A 14,267-nucleotide genomic window follows, 5' to 3' on the forward strand; every position below is an offset into this window, starting at 1 on the left:
GTATGGCACGACACTGTGCCTTCGGCGCTGTGCCACTCGGGAGTGACAGCTGAAATCACAGGCCCGATTCATCACTTTTACAGACCTTGGAAAGCACTGAAGTTATGCAAGCTGGGCATGGGCTCAGGCAGTCAAGCCTAGGTTCTTGGTGAAGGAAGCTGTGTCATACAGGTCCCCTCTGGAGACCTTTTCAGTTTCTGACAGACACTTATGTCTCCTTTCAGGATGTTCTCATCCTGCACTGACAGGAGGGAATAGATAAGAGCACAGCTTAAATATTGCACAATGCTTTGCCTTGCTACAACACCATGCATTTGAGGCTCTTGCAACACTACAAATACTTAATTCAATTGGGTTCAGAGTCCTTCTGGAACATAACAGTGTCTCCTCTCACAAGTTGTTCGGAGCAGCAGACCACAGAGATCTTGTAAAAATGATCCCTAGTGAAAATGTCATTGAAATCAATGAAATTACACTCCACTTTCACCTTCTGACATTGCATTTGGCATTGAATTTCCAATAAGATCCCAGTACAACTGTTTGTTAATAAGCTGTACAAACTTCAGGGTAGGAGGAATAGAGAGAGATGGACTAAGTCTTCTCATACTTTGCTGTAAGTCAGCAGTATCTAAGAGCTCACAGTGGGACCAGTGACCTGTTTCCTATATTCAATATCTTAAGAGTAGGTTTAACTCTTGCCATTCTCACCTGAACTAGTGCCTAAGGAGGGAGGAGGTATGGGATCTCTCTCCTTCTTTCTCTGCTTGTACTTTAAACACATAAAAGGAGTGAGAAAAAAAATGTAGGCCAAGAGTGATTTCACAGAATGTTTTCTATAAGGTGTCTAGCATCCAAGACGTGCTGTTGCTGTGAAGGATTCAGATCTATAAGAGGGGTCCATGTCTTACCCATTGCTTGTGGTGAGTTCATACTCATGTTATCGTGACAGCCCTATCAGCTACCTTGCAGAAGATCTGTGGAGCAAACATCAGCACCAGTGGTACCACTGAAGTAAAGGTGGATGGAGAGAATGGCCAGGGCAAACCAGAGGAAAAAGTACATGTGGACGCATGAGAGCAATCTCTGGGTCAGTCAAGCCTAGATGGGCATGAAGATCCACAACACAAATCAGTAAACAGCTTCTGCGAAGATCAGAGCCAGCACTCAACACCATCATTCTCTGCTTCCAGCAGCAAGGCTGACACCCTGTCCTAGCAGAGCTGGGGCTGGTGTTGGTGGGGTCAGGCAGTCCCACGGAGCAAGAAGCAGAGCCAGCAGGGCCAATCCTGGCTGGTGAGGAGAGGCCATGCCACCGAGACCCGTTGAACCCTTCAGAACCAGAAGCTGAGAAAAAGCCAGCTGCCCCAGTGAGGAGATGAGTCTATACCAGCAGGTAGAAGCCTTTGCGATGGATTCCTGCTCTTTGGGGATACAAGATCCTGGTACACACACAGTTCAGCTCTGCAGTGGGGATGTGGGATTGGTCTATCTGGAACAAAAGCTGAAGAGGTTATGAGAGAGGATATCTTTGGTGGAGCTATTTTAGAGCCAGTTTGTCAGATTATGTAGTCCTGCAACTCTGGTTACTTGGGTTTTGCTGGGGGCAGCTCTGGTGATTTGAAAGATTGTACTCTCCTCCTTGGGGAATGGGGAAGCTGTTGGCTAAAGATGGTGCTGTGGGTTACGCTCTCTTTGAGGAGACTAGAAAAGTAAGAGACAAAGGTCTGACCAGGAAGATAATGAACAGTAAGAAAGGCAATACTGACTTTACCGTCCTTGTCAGATCCCGATCAAGAATCCTGGTTGCTACCTTCTTCAGGTCACCCTGCCATTTCAGGTGGGATACACGCTCCTGTCCCCCCTGAAGTTCAACTGCTGTATGTGGCTGTGGGCACAGGTAGCAGCTACAGGGTTTCACCCCAGCAGTAGCTGCAGTTCGGGAGGAGAGAGACCTTTTCTTCTTTGTGCAGGTGCTAGGTGTAAAGCAGTGGGGGGTGAAAGGTCCTCTAGAAACATCACTGTCCAGATGCTCTGTGGAGCAGAAGTTCATTGTAGAGCAATGATGTGGGAAGACAGAGGAGGCTGGTGCACAGCCAAAGCATTTTTCTTTCTCATTGAAGCCTTAGCTGACATGAGCATGGCTGGTGGGACGGTCTGTGATAATTGAATAGGGTATTCATGAAAGCGCCTTGCCTCCCCTGCAGCACCATGGCAAAACTTCAGGTTTCAAGGGCAGAGTAAGCATCACCCTTTATATTTTACAAGTAGGGTGACACAGCTAGAAGTGAAGAAGTGAACAACCTTCATTCCCCACCTGGATTTCCTCTCTCATATCTCCCTGCTGCCTTGGAGAAGCTGCTCCATCACACTTCCCCCCGTCCGCGGTCCAGGATGGGGAAGGAGGAGGGAAGGCTCAGCCCAGGGCTGTCACACATTAACTCGCCCGCATCCAAATCAGCCTGCTTACTGACAGGGCCAGCTCCCCAGCAGGACGCTGTTGAGAGGCTGACGCAGGGTCCTCAGGACCACTGCTAGCCCAGTGCTCACAGAAATGACAGCCAGGGTTGTGCAGCGAGGTGGCATGGGCCAGCGAGAGCACTGCTAACACCTCTTTCAGCTGTGGCACTGTCAGTCATGCCGATCTGCTCCAGGAGACCCTGCTTGGCTATTTAGCTGCCTGGTTTTTCTTGGTATTTCCTGCTGTCATGCCCTTTGGATGTGGATCAGTGATTTTCTCTCTCTCTCCCTTGCCCTCTCCCTTCTTCTGTATCACATCTCTGTCATTGTGCCTCTTATTTATATGCCTCTCTTCCATTCAGTGCTTTGGCTTTGGACAGGTTTTACCTCTCTCCCCACCTTTCCTTTTCTCCTCTCCATTTGGTTCCTTTATTCTTACCTCTCCTCTCCTCTCATTCCTTTCTTTCTCTGCCTTGAGCTGTCTTCTCCCTCCCCTAGCCTTCCACCTTACCAAACCAGCTCCTTGCAGGGCCCCTTCTACCCACCCTGGGTTTCAGCCCCACACCTCCCTTCCCTGCCCACCTCTGCAGTGACAAAGCCTGGGGCTGGGCAGGGGAGGAAGGTTTTTGCTGCAATAGCAGAGCCCACCCTCTAAGCATCTTCCCAAGTCACTGGGAGTTAGTCCGTGCCTTGCTTTCCCTAATTGCTTGGGATGTTTGTTTGACTTTAATGAACTTGCAGATGCTTTCTCGGAAGATAATTGCCCCCATTTCCAGTGACATAAACTAAACTAATAATAATAATAATAATAATAATAATAATAGTCACTGCCAGAAGGAGGTACCAGAGGAGATTCAAGGTTAACAGGCAGGTTAAAAAGAAGGTTCAGAGACGGGATGGACTTGGGGCTTGAGCTTTTCATTGTTATTCTGCTGGCTGCAAAAACCCTGGGCAAACCAGCAAGAAGCACAAGCAGGTGCTTGAGCTAGTGACAGGGCCTCAGTCTAGTTGCCCATGGACTGATGGTCACAGCATGAAATTCCTCACAATTTCTAGGTGCAACCAGAAAAGCTCAAGGTAACCTCAGAGACCAGCAGTGGAAGGGCTTGTATTATCCCTGCCTGCAGTTTACTCAGGTTAGGGAGAAGTAGGGATATTTCCCATCACCAGAGCTGGGTGCAGCCCTGTGTTCCCATGGAGGGAATGGGGTAGGAGCTACAGGACACAAGCTGCTGCTGCTTGTAGAAAAGGCTCTAGAGACCTTGCGTGACTCTGGGGAGGCTCAGCAGCTGCCTGCACGGGATCTCAGAGAAGCAATTCTGAGCTGTAAATTAGCCTCTGGCCGAGCTAGAGCCTCTAGCTCTAGCTAGAGCAGAAGCAAGTGTGTCCAGCCCTCATGGGGGCAGGCAATCTGAGCTACCAGAGGTTAATAACAATTCCCCGAAAAATTTTGTGGAGTCCAAAACTAAGCAAGCAAGAAGAAAAGAGAGTGAGAGAGAAAGGTGGGGAGGGAGAAGGAATGATAATTCAGGGTTTCATTACCTGCTTATGGTCAGCAGACCATGGGATTCAGAGTCTGAAGGTGTTACTTTAAAATAATTCACATAGCAGCAACCATCCTTGCCTGAACTACCCTGAACAGGACCACACAAACCACATAGTCTGAGCCTCGATAAAATTTCTCTTTAGTCCAGTGACATCCAAGTTTGCATTTCTGTCTAAACCCATCTGCAGCAGAAATCACATATTCTTTAAATGGGCTTTTCTAATCAAAGCATAGTTCAAGGGAAATTTTTCACCTGGTCCTTTTGCTGAATTTCTTCAACATGGTCTATTTTGGGAGTGGATTTACACTGTCAGCTTGGATACCTTCCTGCTTCATTTCCAGGCTTTGGTCCCTTGATCTGAACGCCTGCTGGCTGGCTCCTTCTGGAGCGACACAAGTATTTCCCTCCAAAAAGGAGGCTAGGCACAACTGACAGCTCAGTATGTGCCAGGATCCAACCTGAAGCAAGAGCAAAGGTGTTGATCATGCCAAACACCCAAGGCCTTCAACACAGTCCACAGACTGAGGCCATACCACAGGGTATACACGTGCCCTTGACATTAACTGTGAAAGCACCGCCTTGGCAAGCTGCAACCCAGTCCCGTCTCTGAGACCTTGGGTGCTTTGAATTGAAAGATGAGTGAACGCATCCTGTCCCCCACAACCACCGAAGTGCTCCGCAGAGCCCAGATCAGACCCAAGGCAAGTGCTTTTCCCCAATGACGTCCACAAGCCGCTCTGCTCCAGAAAGCACGAGTCCTGGACATCAGCGACTTTGCATCAGCTTCAGGGGCAAGGCTCTTATTTCTTTCACCCAGCCTTCAAAGGCAGCATAGGCAGTACTGAGTGCCTTTCTCCATTTAACCACTGGAGCTATAGGAGCTTCAGGGTGGTAGATGACACCATGGTTGACCACCAGCTTAACAGAAACAGGTTGACAAACAAAAGGGAGAGTCACAAAGCAGGTGAGGAGAGTATAATAGATTTATTGAGAAGGCACACTGAAAATATCTAAATAGTTCTAGCCGAGATTATTTTCTACCCATCTTCTCAGTCACAGCACACAAGTGAATAACATCCATCCATCTGCCTGACCATCATTAGCTTATTCCATTCTAGGCACCATAAAATAGAGGGGAAGTTTCCTACACGTGAGAGGATCTTGTAGAGGAAAGGATGGAAACTCCATTGTTACAGGATTTGAAACTGGCGAGCTGAAACCCTGCTAGTTATACCCTGGGGAACCATCCTGCATAAGCCTTCAGAAAGATGAATTAACCTTTTCTCTCTCAAGGGTGTTTTACCCGCCATCACCATAGTCATCCTGGGAAAAAAAGGAATTCTGTTTGTTTCCTCGCTTTGCAGACAGGTTGTGCTGAGAGGTGCCATCCTGTAGCCAGGTGTCTTCACACCATTTAACTGGGTTAAAAAAAAGCTGTTCTCTGTGCTAAATTGCTTCCTCACTTCACAAGGCGTGAAAGCCTTTTCTCTTTCTCATGTGTCCGTGCTTCACTCCTTCTGGGGAGACAGCCGGTCTTTTTTTTTTAATGCATTCTGCTCCTTAAATGCCGTCTCTGAGACAAATCAGGTCATGTAGTGCCAGGCCCTCAAAAGCATTGAGGTGACTCAATCCCGTGAAATCAATGGGAGTCAGGGGCCTAAATTTCTTCACGAGTCTGGGCCCAAGTGACCTTGAATAGCATCAGTAGGAACATACGTTGTGCTCTAGTCAAGATTAGAGCATGGGCTGGGATGCACCTTAACCCCACAAGTTCCACGGGGGGTTACTTGGTTCAGCAGTAGCTAACTGAAGGAAAGATTTCCACACATACCTTAGCACAGGTGTCATGAGAAGGGAATGACTTGGAGTCCCTATATCTTTTCGTGGAGAACACGGGGTGGGTTTTTTCCTTAATAATCAGGTATCATATTGCCCTTGGGTTGTGAAGTGGGTTATCGATAACTGTCACTGGTCGTATGATGTCCATGCTCGGCCAGTATTGATGCCATCTCTGGTGAAAGCTGTGCAAGTCCTAAATCTGGACTCCTGGCACATGGGTTTCAGAATACCAGGAGACAGCAACATGAATCGAAGGGCTGTGGGATTTGGTGTCACGTTAAAGAGGAGTTCCTATCTAAGGACAGGAAGGAGCGGGATACCAGGGTAATGACTGAGTGTGTAGCAGCCTGATCCTAGGATGAACATTAAGGAGGCTGACATATGCTATATATTGGTGGGCAGAGAAACACCAGGAAAGGGAGATGGGCAGAGAGGACTGTGTAATATTGAAAGACCTTTTAATGGAACAGTAAGTTCTTTCTTGATCTCTCCATCCCAGCATCCAAAATATAGAACTACGTGATTATTTTTCCAAGGCCAGGCAATGAGGTATGCCACAAGAGACAGGTGGGCAAACAGCAAGCAAGGACCAAAGCACTCAGTCCCATCCTTTGTTGCTCTTTGCCTATGTGTGGCTGCAAACACATGGAACATCTGGAGAACATCTAGTTTCTCCATTTCTCCTTTCCTGACGTACTAGCATGTGGGACAGTTAGAAGGGCCTGGAAGTTATAGTAACACTTTCTTCATTCTTTGCCATATTTTGACCCCTCTGTAAGCTGTGGGTTTGGAGATGGAAGGTGGAATGGTGGCCAGAGATTAGAAATCTTCTTGGGGGCATGGCTCCATGCAATTCCCACATTCTTGGTACCTAAGAACTAACCTCTGCCCTACCTGTGTCTTAAACACTAATTTCTTATCTCCTACTCTCTGAGCTATGTGACAGCAAAGAAAGTCTCACTTACAGGAACAGTCTGCCTGGGAAGGGATGTCCTAGAAACCCGGAGGTGTGGCAGACAAGCAGATGGAGATGGTGAGAGGATCATCCCTCCAGGATTGGAAAGATGTTGTGGGCTGTGTAGATAGAGACATAAAAGCTTAACAGTGTGTTTCACAAAGGCAAAGCTTTGCACACTGGCTTCAGTGGGTATGTGGGGATGGTCCAAATAAAAAAACGGACATACTTGACTATGTATGTCCTTTTATACATCCATACAGCTATGTATCCACCAGCCTCCATGATTTTAAGTCCTTCAGCCATTGAAGGATCTATGACTTATTTCACACTAAAGGAAACAGAGGACATTTGCTCTCTGTAAAATGACAATACATTGCATGCACACTTAGAGTATCATGAATATGTCAATATTAAGTACTAGTATGAGTTTACACATAAATGTGTAAATGAAGGGGGTGTGATGGAATATTAATATATGAAACCTATCCTTACCAGACCTGATTCCTGGCTGGGAGCTCTAGATTCTTTACAAACACTAGTAATAGTAGTCACTTTATTCTAGCCACAATAGTACAACCAAGATGTCATACACGCATGGCAGATAGATAAGACAGACAGATTTCTTGTTTTCCACTGAGATGCTTTTGAATACATCCTGGCAGGGCTGACTCATCCTTTTAGCTTTCCAAGGAAGATAAATTGCTTTCCAGGAGCTTCAATGTATACAGGTTATTTTTTAGTATCTTCCTTAATTAAGGTTTATCTGCTGTGTGCGTAAGTCACAGATGAAGAACCCTTGTCTTTTTTTGTGTGAACAGAAGTTTCCCTCTGAACAATCTGTTTCTCACCCAACCCATTGTTATACAACATGACACACATACTATATGGATACCGTGTCCTACCCCAGAAGTAGCTGCAGGCCAGTAGCCTGAAAATAAGTCATTTCAAATGCCTGGGATGCTTCAGTGGGGAAGGACTGAATTAGAAATGGTATTCCTGAGGGCCACAGTTGGCACAGACAAACTATTAGTACATTTCTTTCGTCCATGACCTTAAACTCCACCTCTGCCCCAGCCTCATGTTTCTTATCTTTTATATCTGAAATCATGCTGAAAGCAGCCTGTTGGAAATATATTTCACAGTTGCAAACCTTGCGGTCTGGCAAGGACTCAGACTGATGTCATCCCGACTGGGATAAGAGGACAATGATGTCATCAGAATAGCAAAGGAGCCTTTTAGCTCTGTAATGAGGTAGGTGCGGGTGAGAGGTTTCAGTCTGATCTCCCTGGAGAGAAAAGAAAAAGTGCTCTCCCATTCCCTGGGATGAATTTACTGCCAGGTAAAGGGCTGGCTGGCAGTCGCAGCTCCCTGCGAGTTCATCTGTCAGAATAGCAGGAGAGCCAACTCGGCGGCTCACTGCGCCCTGGCCTCCTGCTAGCGGTGAGAAGGAGATAAGCCTTCGAAGGGCTGCACAGCCCAGGGACAGGGTAACTCCTCTGGAGTCACAGGCATGCATGCAGCAGTCCACACTTCAAAATAGCCGTCCTGGTTGGAGCAGGAGGTACGTGGGATGTGAGAGCAGCAAGGCCGGTGGCAAGGGAGATCTCCCTTCAGTCAATGGTTTTCATCTTTGTCCGGGGATTAACAATTTTGTCACATTCACTAATGGTTTTGCAGGAGTCGGGCATATGGGACTGGACCTTTGGGGTCTTGTAGTTATGTCTGAATTGTCTTTCCAGTCTCCCAGTCCTGCCGCTGTTTGAAATTGGCCACAGTCCTTGGAGAGAGAGAGTCAAAGCTAGGGCATCTAAGTGTTATACAGTGCTATAAAGGAGTCTGTCTTCACGTTGCTGTGGCTACAGTGTAATGTAGGCATACTCAGGCTCTCCTCAAACCAGCTAGTCCGGGTATTAGTAGTTATGTTGCCACAGCAACACAGGACTTAACTGCGAGCTGGAAAACTTGCCTAAGGAGCAGGATAGATGAACCCGTGCAGAGCTCTGCACTACCCTGGCTGGATCACAGCTGTTCTGTGAACACGCTAGTTTAAAGGTACTTCCGATTTGTTTCCATCCCCTTGTGCTGAAATAGGCCGAAAAGCTTACCCCAGATGCTGAATAACACAGTGCAGTTAGCTATGCAAGCAAAAGACATACATGAATGGTTACAGCGTGGTAACGTCTTTACACATAACCGTCACCTGCTCTCTGACAAGCCGATCCGAGCATGAAAACCCACTTTCCATACCACATCGCTCAATGCACTTGGGGAACTGTAGATGTAACTGCTCAGCTGTGCCCCTGTGGTAGCTACAACCACCGTTTTGTCCCTGGGCACGGTCAGGCGCATGAAAACTCCTTGTGCTGAATGCTGTGTATTAATATCAGTTGCATATTTATTCACAGGCTTTTTCGCTCGCCCCCTACACAAGCATCCTGGCGCCTAGTCTCACTCCCAGACTTATTTCGTGCTGTAGACAGACCCATCCTCACCTCTGCACAGCTGTGTGGAGCGGTTCTTTTCCTTGATGATTTGGGGGCTGCTCATTCCTTGGCCGCCGTACCCCCTCAAGCTCACCCCTGTTTACCTGGGGAACGATCCCAGGGGGGCACCAGTGCTAGGATGGGGCATCCTGCGCTCACTGGGGACCCGGGGGAGATAGCGGGTACCGCGTCTGGCATGCCAGTGGCCAAGCATTTGGTTCACCGGCACAGTTTCGCTCATACACGTGTGCCTGACCCTGTCTCACGCTGTGGAAATAATCCCTTCCAGTCTGTTTCCCAGTGATTGCTGCCAGTGTGACCAGTCCCCTCTCCTCCTCTTCACAGCCGTGGTGGTTCCAGTGCCACACGTGCGTGCTGCAGTGGCTTCTTCTCCCTTATTCCTGCTGCACTCTTTTTGAATGTACTTATAAGCTGTCTCCTCTCTCTGCTCTTCTGGTCCCGGGCCTTTTTCCAGATGGCATCTCTCAGTTGCAATGGCCTAAGGAGTGGTTTCCTCTTCCCACCCAGGAATAAACGCTTGCTATCTTTCTCAGCCAGCTCGTTTTCTTTCTCTCGTGACCTGAGCCAGTGTTGGAAACCAGGTGCAGACAGCAAAGAGGCCAGTGGCTCTGCTTCCGAGTAGCTCTTTGAATGCTTCCCAATGGGAATATTAATAGAACAGTGTCCTTTCATCAATATGCAGCTGAGCTGTTACTTGCCCAAGGGCTGCTAAATTATTGGGGTGAAGCATGGTATGTCCTGTAGATTCAGTGGGGGTTTACAAGCTGAGCATTATCTGTCTGCAGCAGACCAGCACGAGGCACAGGCTCTGTTTTGGTCACATTTAAGACTCTAATGCATGGCTTATGTCTAAAAAACACGGGGAATGCCTGTTCTTTGTTGCAAAGCTGAATTCCCCCCAATAGTCAAGAGAAATTATAATTGCTGAAACGGGAAAGACTGATATCTATCTGCCTATTATTCCTTCATTGAAACCATGAGTGGTGAGCAGAGGCAAAGTGCTTGGAGTGCTTGCAGGCAGGGCATTTGTGAGGAGTATATCCTGTGAATATCTGTGTATGTCTGACAGCATGCATCTGCGGTGGGGCGGGCAGCAATATTATTCTCTGTTGGCAATCCTGAGCCAAAAAGCTATAAAGGACAAAATACTTGCTGTCATTAGAGTCACACACCTGTGAAACAAGGTGTCATTAAAAAGAAACAAAGACTTGAAGGCAAAGGTGGATTTGGAAGGGCTGTGAAAATCCCCCTCAGGAGAGTGTTTTGAAAATGAGTAGGGGAAAAAAAATGGTATACTTCAAAATGGATGGGAAAATAAATCATGGGAATAGAGACAACCCAGCTGGTGCAAGCCTTTCCACACAGTCAAGGTGCTCTCAGCATTGCTGATGGAGATGATGAGGTGCTTTAAATTCCTTTTACAAATGCCCCACGTCTGTCCAGCCCCAGGATGAAATGAGAGCCACCTGGCTTCAAACTCCTACCAAATGGAAAGGCTGCTTTGAAACCTGTCACTGGTTAGCAGGAGGGGAAGGTGGGACATTCCCAATAAAACCAGAGCCTAGGCCACACCTGGAGTGATCTTAACTTATCTCCCTGTTTTCTTCTCTGTCCTCTTCCCTTGTTCTTCTTCAAAGGTTGAAAAAAATGAGGACGGGGACCAAAAGATTGAGCAAGATGGCATCAAACCAGAAGATAAAGCTCATAAGGCAGCCACCAAAATCCAGGCCAGCTTCCGTGGACACATAACAAGGAAAAAGCTCAAGGGGGAGAAGAAGGGAGATGCCCCGGCGTCTGAGACCGATGCCGCCGACAAGAAGGAGGAAGGCCCTGCCGGCGGAGCGGCCGAGAACAAAGAGAGCGAGGCTCCCACTGCCACAGAAGCGGCGGCCGCTGACAGTGCCCAGCTGGAGGAGGGCAGCAAAGACAGCAGCGCGCCAGCGGAGGAGAAAAAAGGGGATGGAGCCGCCGACACGGGCTCAGAGCAGCCAGCCCCGCAGGCTGCCGCTCCTGCCGCCTCCTCAGAGGAAAAGCCCGCTGCTGCCGCTGCCGCCGAAACGGAAAGTGCCACTAAAGCTTCCACTGACAACTCGCCGTCCTTGAAGGCTGATGAAGCCCAAGACAAAGAGGAGCCTAAACAAGCCGACGTGCCTGCTGCTGACACCACTGCCACCACCACCCCTGCCGCAGAGGATGCTACTGCCAAGGCAACAGCGCAACCCCAAATGGAGACAGTGGAGAGCAGCCAAACCGAAGAGAAGACAGGTGAGTGAATGCCTCGCTAGGGAATGGGCCTCTCCAGAAACGGATACCTCCCTTGGTCTCTTGGGGACACATCCGAGGTTGGCCAGCGAGAGCTGGCCTGGGGGTTAGACTGAGAGTTAACAAGGGAATCCCCTTGCTGGGTTTAGGGGTGGGGAGAGTTGCATGTTCTTGCTTAACGCCCTCTTCCCTGCTTCCCGGCACCTTTTGGAAATACTGCACCTCCTCTCGAGGCTCCTGTTCCTCTAGGTGGAGGTGCCATCCAGACCTTTTTCCCTGGTGGCTGGAGAGCGTCAGCCAGCTGGGAGGCTTGGAGGAGCCTGGGAGAGCTCCCCAAACTCTACATTTGCTAAAGAGGGTGATGAATCTTCTCAGTCAACTGGCAGAGGCAGTTCCAGCGGGGCAACAAAACAGCCCGAGGTGATACCAGCTCACTGGAGCCTGCCAACTTGAGCTGAAAAGCTCACAATACAAAAGCGGTCTCATACTGCAGGAGGCCATTTAGCCTTGGTAGTGGGATGGTCAAGAAGGAGCCAAAAGTGTCTTTTTTCCATCTGCTTCTGAATGGATGAGATTCTTGGTACAACCATATCCCAATCAGGAACATCTTGTTATCAGCATTGCTTATAGTTTCATCTACACCAATACTGCTAGCCTCTGTACTTGGAGTAGCCCATGACTGCCATACTTGCATGAAGCTTTTAGATGTGTCAGTTGGGTCAGACCCACGTGGTTAGAGGTAGGGAAAGGGAATATTAAATAAAGGTCCCGACAGCTCGGGGAGTGAGGACAGAAGAGAGGTTTGAATGCAAACAGTCACTCTAGGAGGTGTTTTCAAGTCTTTGCTCTTGACTGAGTGCAACTCTGCTTAACTAGTTCCCCTGGGAAGAGGTGAAAAGTTTTGAGAGGCAAAAGTAAGCATTTTTGACAGAGGCGTAGTGTTTACAAACCATAAAGAACAGCTGTTTTTGAATTGTGATACTGAGCTGGGTAGAAAATGGATCAAAGACCACAGGATACTTTTGTTCTTGTTCTTTACCTTCCTTACCTTATCAAAGAAAGAGAATATAAACAAGCCATTCACAGGGCATTCTGCATTCTTTAGCTTGTTGGGACAAAAATGTGGCATATCACCTTGATATTCATAAACAGCCTGATGTAGATGTTACAGAGCCTCAGCGTCCAGTCTTGTACTTACTGATGTTTCTCCATCATTTCATTTGGTTAACTACTTCTTTTCCACAAATTACAATTCCCTCTCTCTAATTAGACTTCCAAGCTTCCTAGCTAACTTGGGGCTTCAGGTGACTCTACTCCTGCTCAACAAAGTGGACAGATAGGAAAGAATAGATATCCAAAAGGAGAGATAAGTACTGGGAGAGGAGTTCATGCAGAACACTTATGATATAAGGTATGGACAAGGGGAGCGGCCCTGAAGAGGGTGAGCCTAAACTGAATGTACACAAAAACAAAGGGTTGCTGGTTTTACCTCCTTTCATTTAAACATTTCTAGAGATAAGCGTTGAAGTTGCATCATCCAAGTTGGCTTTGTGTTGTTCAGGTCTCCATCTCTTTGTTCTTACTTTGTGTGATGAGTTGAGTGGCAAAATAAATGTCATGTGATTTGTGAAATCTAATTTGGTATGTTGCATGCTGTGCTTGCATTGTTTTTATACATGAGCAAAGGTATAAACATCAATGGCAAAAATAGGACAGAGTGAATTGATGTTTTGGGGTCCTCTGTACACAGGATAACAAGTGCTAACTAACTTTTATTTAAGAGTGGGGATGCCTTATTCCTAAACAGGAATAGTGATTCTGCTCTGAATTAACATTCTATTTTTATTTGGATTAATCTGCTCTAATGGATAGAGGTAGGAAATTCATAGTAGCAGGCTGTTTCATTTGCTTAATTTTTACCTGTTTTGAGTCATCAGTCATCAAAGAATGGTTTATTTCTAAGCAGTATTCTAAATTATTTGCAGATACTTTCCTCGTGTTCTTGTTGGATTTAACATCATTTGAAGTGGCCAAGCATTCATGGCCACATTATCTGAAGTAGCCATTTAAATGCATGATGTAATATGCATTTGCACATGATACTGTTACTTATGTAAATATCTAGCCAACAGAGTAAGTTGGAAAATCTACAATCAAATATATATATTTAAAAATGAGTTTTCAGTGATTGTTTGAGTGTTCAAGGCCAGTATGTGCATCTATTTATACTTATTCAATATGCATGCTGTAATACTCAAGCTTACTAATGTTTGCAGAAAGCAAACATGGAAGGTGTGTGGCCACAGTCAAACTGTTAGTCTCTTTAAAATGTTAATGAATATAGATTTTTTTTTTTTTTTCTACATTCCTATTCCAGTATGATATCAGCCTTCTAGTCACAAACTCATACAGCTGGGCAAGTGCCTCCAGAGCCATCCAAGAAAGAAATGCAAAAAAGATTGAACGGGCTTTCTTGTCCATGTCTCTGAGGATGCTGGGTTGTGTTCTGCAATACACTCTATAGCACAATGTCCAGAATAGTAAGAAGCTGCTTTCTCCTTAAAGAATGTTCCACAAAAGAGCTTCATCACAGTATAAAAGTTCGCACAGACAGGAAATGTTTCCTGACAGAAACCCTATGTTTTCTTTTTCCTATCTTGATCCTATTTCTCCCTCTCATCTCTTTAAACCTCCCCATTT

General features: G+C 46.9%; 1 protein-coding gene across 1 annotated transcript in view; it reads left to right on the forward strand.

The window, feature by feature from the left end:
• Nucleotides 1-14,267, forward strand: part of GAP43 (growth associated protein 43) — a 55,678-nt gene that overhangs the window by 21,176 nt on the left and 20,235 nt on the right. Inside the window, exon 2 of the mRNA XM_075034770.1 lies at nt 10,943-11,570. Within this exon, the coding sequence (XP_074890871.1) occupies nt 10,943-11,570 (628 nt within the window). The remainder of the gene's footprint in view (nt 1-10,942; nt 11,571-14,267) is intronic.

The sequence above is a fragment of the Buteo buteo genome, chromosome 8 (assembly GCF_964188355.1).
Source record: "Buteo buteo chromosome 8, bButBut1.hap1.1, whole genome shotgun sequence".
NCBI classification, from domain to species: Eukaryota; Metazoa; Chordata; class Aves; order Accipitriformes; family Accipitridae; genus Buteo; species Buteo buteo.